Source organism: Thecamonas trahens (genome assembly GCF_000142905.1).
Source record: "Thecamonas trahens ATCC 50062 unplaced genomic scaffold supercont1.20, whole genome shotgun sequence".
Taxonomy (NCBI): domain Eukaryota; order Apusomonadida; family Apusomonadidae; genus Thecamonas; species Thecamonas trahens.
This window is the reverse complement of record NW_013657660.1, coordinates 519,166-522,371: the sequence shown is the minus strand read 5'-3', so window position 1 is coordinate 522,371 and position 3,206 is coordinate 519,166. Positions and strand designations below refer to the sequence as shown.

Below are 3,206 nucleotides of genomic sequence, written 5' to 3'. Positions count from 1 at the left end.
CTGTGGTCAGCCAAGAGGAGCTCAACCACGCCGACATGTCCATACAGGGCAGCTAGTCGGATGGCCTCGTTCTCTTTGGCCGCAGGATCGACACTGCGGTCAGCCAGGAGGTCCCTCACCACGTCCACGTGACCATGCTGAGCGGCAAGTCGGATGGCCTCGTTCTCTTTGGCCGCAGGATCGACCCTGAAGTCAGCCAGGAGGTTCCTCACCACGTCCACGTGACCATGCTGAGCAGCCCAACGGATGGCCATGTTGTTCTGTGCAGCAGCATCCACAGCGCAGTAAGAGCGAAGTAGATCTCTCACTGCTGCATGACAATCACAGTTCATGGCACGCACTAGCGGCAGGTTCCCCCGAGCTGAGAAATCTTCGAGAAACCCCCATGACCTGAAGTTAAAGTTATCCGACTCGGCGGCGACAATCTTGCCAACGGAGTCCTTGTAGTCTGGGTTACCCCGCCACTCTTTCATCTTGACGCCACACGCCCGCAACCACGTTGTCCAAGCATCCTCGTCCTCACCAGTCCCAATCTCTTCGATTTCCTCAACCAGGCGGACGAGTCCATCCTTTTCACCTTCAGCCAATCCATGAATCAGTCGCGAGCCCACCACAACACGCACCACGCGCTCGACAGCGGAGCGCAGCTCATCCTTGGTCGCTGGCTCCTCACTATCGTCACCTTCTTCCTCGTCTCCTTGCCTGGCCAGCCCGGACAAATCTATGCCCGACCCACCTGACTGCAGCCGCATGCCGCGTAGCACAACTGCGCCGACGACAAAGGCAAAAAGAGGAAGTGACTCGTCACTCGGCAGCATAATCGAGTCAAGCACGGCAGGGTAGGCCACTATGACCACCGCCACCACTACGGCCATCTCCACGACGGGGAGCACAGCTCCCATTAGCCATCGGCGGTACTCGTTGCGGGCGTGGTCAACGTGTACAGCGTAATGGCGAAAGTGGGACCCTACTAGATTCTCGGACCCGCGGTTGCAAGCTTGGGCCACAGCCAGCACAAGTTGGCCAGAATCGGACTTTGGTCCAACAGCGGCGAAGTCGTGTCTCCGTGGCGGGATTCTGTGGTCGCCATCCGTTCTGCAGCGCTTGAGCAGCATGCCCCTGAAGACCTCGTCGCGACTTGCAAACAATCCCTGCTGCCGCTTGAGCATGAGCGCCACTTCAGCCGCAACACTAATTGCCACCAGAAACTGTAGCGCAAACTGGATTGGTTCGATCATTGAAGCTAAGACCCACCATGGCAGCGCCAAGGCAATTGGCAAGGAGATGAGACAAGCATGGAAACGACCAAGGCCCACGCGGGTTGTTGAGGCCACCCATGACAGGCACGGCCGCATTGTGCCGGTCACGGGTGTACCAAAGGTAGGCAACGCCATCAACATCGCACCCCCCACCGCAGCAGCGAAGACTACGAGAGCATGGAGACGGCTAGCGCCCTCATACACAAAGGCAAGAACAGTTCCCGCCACGACGCAGAAGGAGGTAAATGAAAGAAGAATGGTTGCAGAGTTACTTCGCTTAGGAGCCTTTGATGACAGCAACAAGACCTGTCCTCCGCCAATGGCCAGCGCGGTGACGGCGCACCAAGCAATTGCAAAGTGTGACACCCCCCGCGTAGCATCACCTGCCTCGCTGTTGAGCACCATGAGTGTCCCGAAAAACGCCAGAACCGGAAGCCCACGCGCTTGGGCTACGGCCACATTAATCTGCATATCCTCGTCCGTCTCGAGCGGCACGCGGACCGTGGCCTTGCCAAGCAACGCTAGCACCTCAGGCCAGAACATACCAGCAGCGATGACCACCCCAAAACCGACAATGACCAAGATGGAGCCAAACACCACCGTTGCTCGATCCAGCGAGTGCCAATAGTTGTGGATGGTGAGCCCGTTGTCGCCGCCCCAGGAGAAAAGTGCGCCGCCATCACTCTTGAACAAAAGCGACGACACGCCGTGGTCTTCCAGTCCAGCAAGTAGCGCCAGTGCCCCGAGCCGGCAATCGCGCGCCGTGCACATCGACAAGCGTGTGATGCACAACCGGGCGTCCTCAGAGATCTCCACTTGAAGGTCAATCTCCGACGTCGAGCTCGAGAAGACACCGAACGAGACATCGGAGCCCACAGCGTGCCAAAACCCTAGATTGCGTGCGAGATGTAGGTGCAGCGAGCGAGGAGCCACTGTAAACACCAGCGGTGGCACACCGGTAGATAGCAAGGTGATGCTCGTGACGAGTGATCCAGGAATGATGTCGCCGAGAATGTCGCCCACAAAGCCGTCATCTCCCACAGCGTCGCGGAGCGCCTTGTAGCACGTCTGGTTGGTCAGTGAAACCTCACGGGTATAGATCGGGTTGTTGTATAGTGACTTGTCGAGATCGTCACGATGCGTGAATGTTGGAAGACCGAGACCAAGGAAAAGGATAGCGGCTGCAAGCAGAAGGATGACAAAGGCGGTAAGGCCCGCCATGCAGTTCGGGTGCCGGCTACATGCACTGCCAAAACTTGTTCCAGTACTATCATCACGTTCAGCTGCAGCGGCGATCAGCCGAACCCACGGTTCGAGTGGTGCTTTGTCTCTCACTTCATCGTTCAGTGCGTCCCAAGCCTTCAACCAGTCAGCATCCCCGACATCAATGCCATCCAGTGAAACCTTCCCAGGCCACAGTTCAAGACGCCACTTTCCAAAGTCGTTGAAGAAGTCATGGTCCTGATCACCTTCAACCGGCAATTTTCCAAGCTCGGCGACAGTCTTTCCGTCACGTATGCATCTGGACCTTGGGATGAGATCCTCCAGTTTGGAAAATGAGAGTGTGGTGTTGTTCTTGCACATCACGAGCAGCATCTCGATGGCCAATTCCAGTTCTTTGCCCATTCCATGAGCGGTGGCGGGAAGAAGCTCGCCAAAATCCCCCTTTCGTTTCGGAAGGAGCATGTAGTAGGCAGCCATACTGCAGATTAACCTGTTCTTGTCCTTCTCGTCGATCTCCACCACGGCCACCCGTGATGAAGCACTCGGGCTCGAAGAATCGACGGGGGGTTGATCCCAGCGCCAACCCCCCCTGCCGGCTCCTCATCCACTCTACCGTTCATACGGCAACCACAGCTACAAAGGACCTCTACAACGTATGGGGAACAGTCTTCCCCACAGCTTTATGCAGAGACGAGGTTATGCGAGAAACGACTCCCCCCCCCC

The 3,206-nt window shown here is 57.2% G+C and overlaps 1 protein-coding gene across 1 annotated transcript; it reads right to left on the bottom strand.

Moving 5' to 3' along the window:
* Positions 1-1,536: 1,536 nt before the first annotated feature.
* Positions 1,537-2,688, bottom strand: AMSG_04780 (uncharacterized protein; the record flags this gene model as incomplete). The annotated part of the gene is made up of 2 exons (XM_013902991.1): positions 1,643-2,688; positions 1,537-1,565 (listed from the first exon to the last, which is right to left on the bottom strand). Exons 1-2 carry the CDS (start codon positions 2,478-2,480, stop codon positions 1,537-1,539), a joined length of 867 nt encoding a protein of 288 aa, XP_013758445.1. The 5' UTR covers positions 2,481-2,688.
* Between the last annotated feature and the right edge of the window lie 518 nt (positions 2,689-3,206).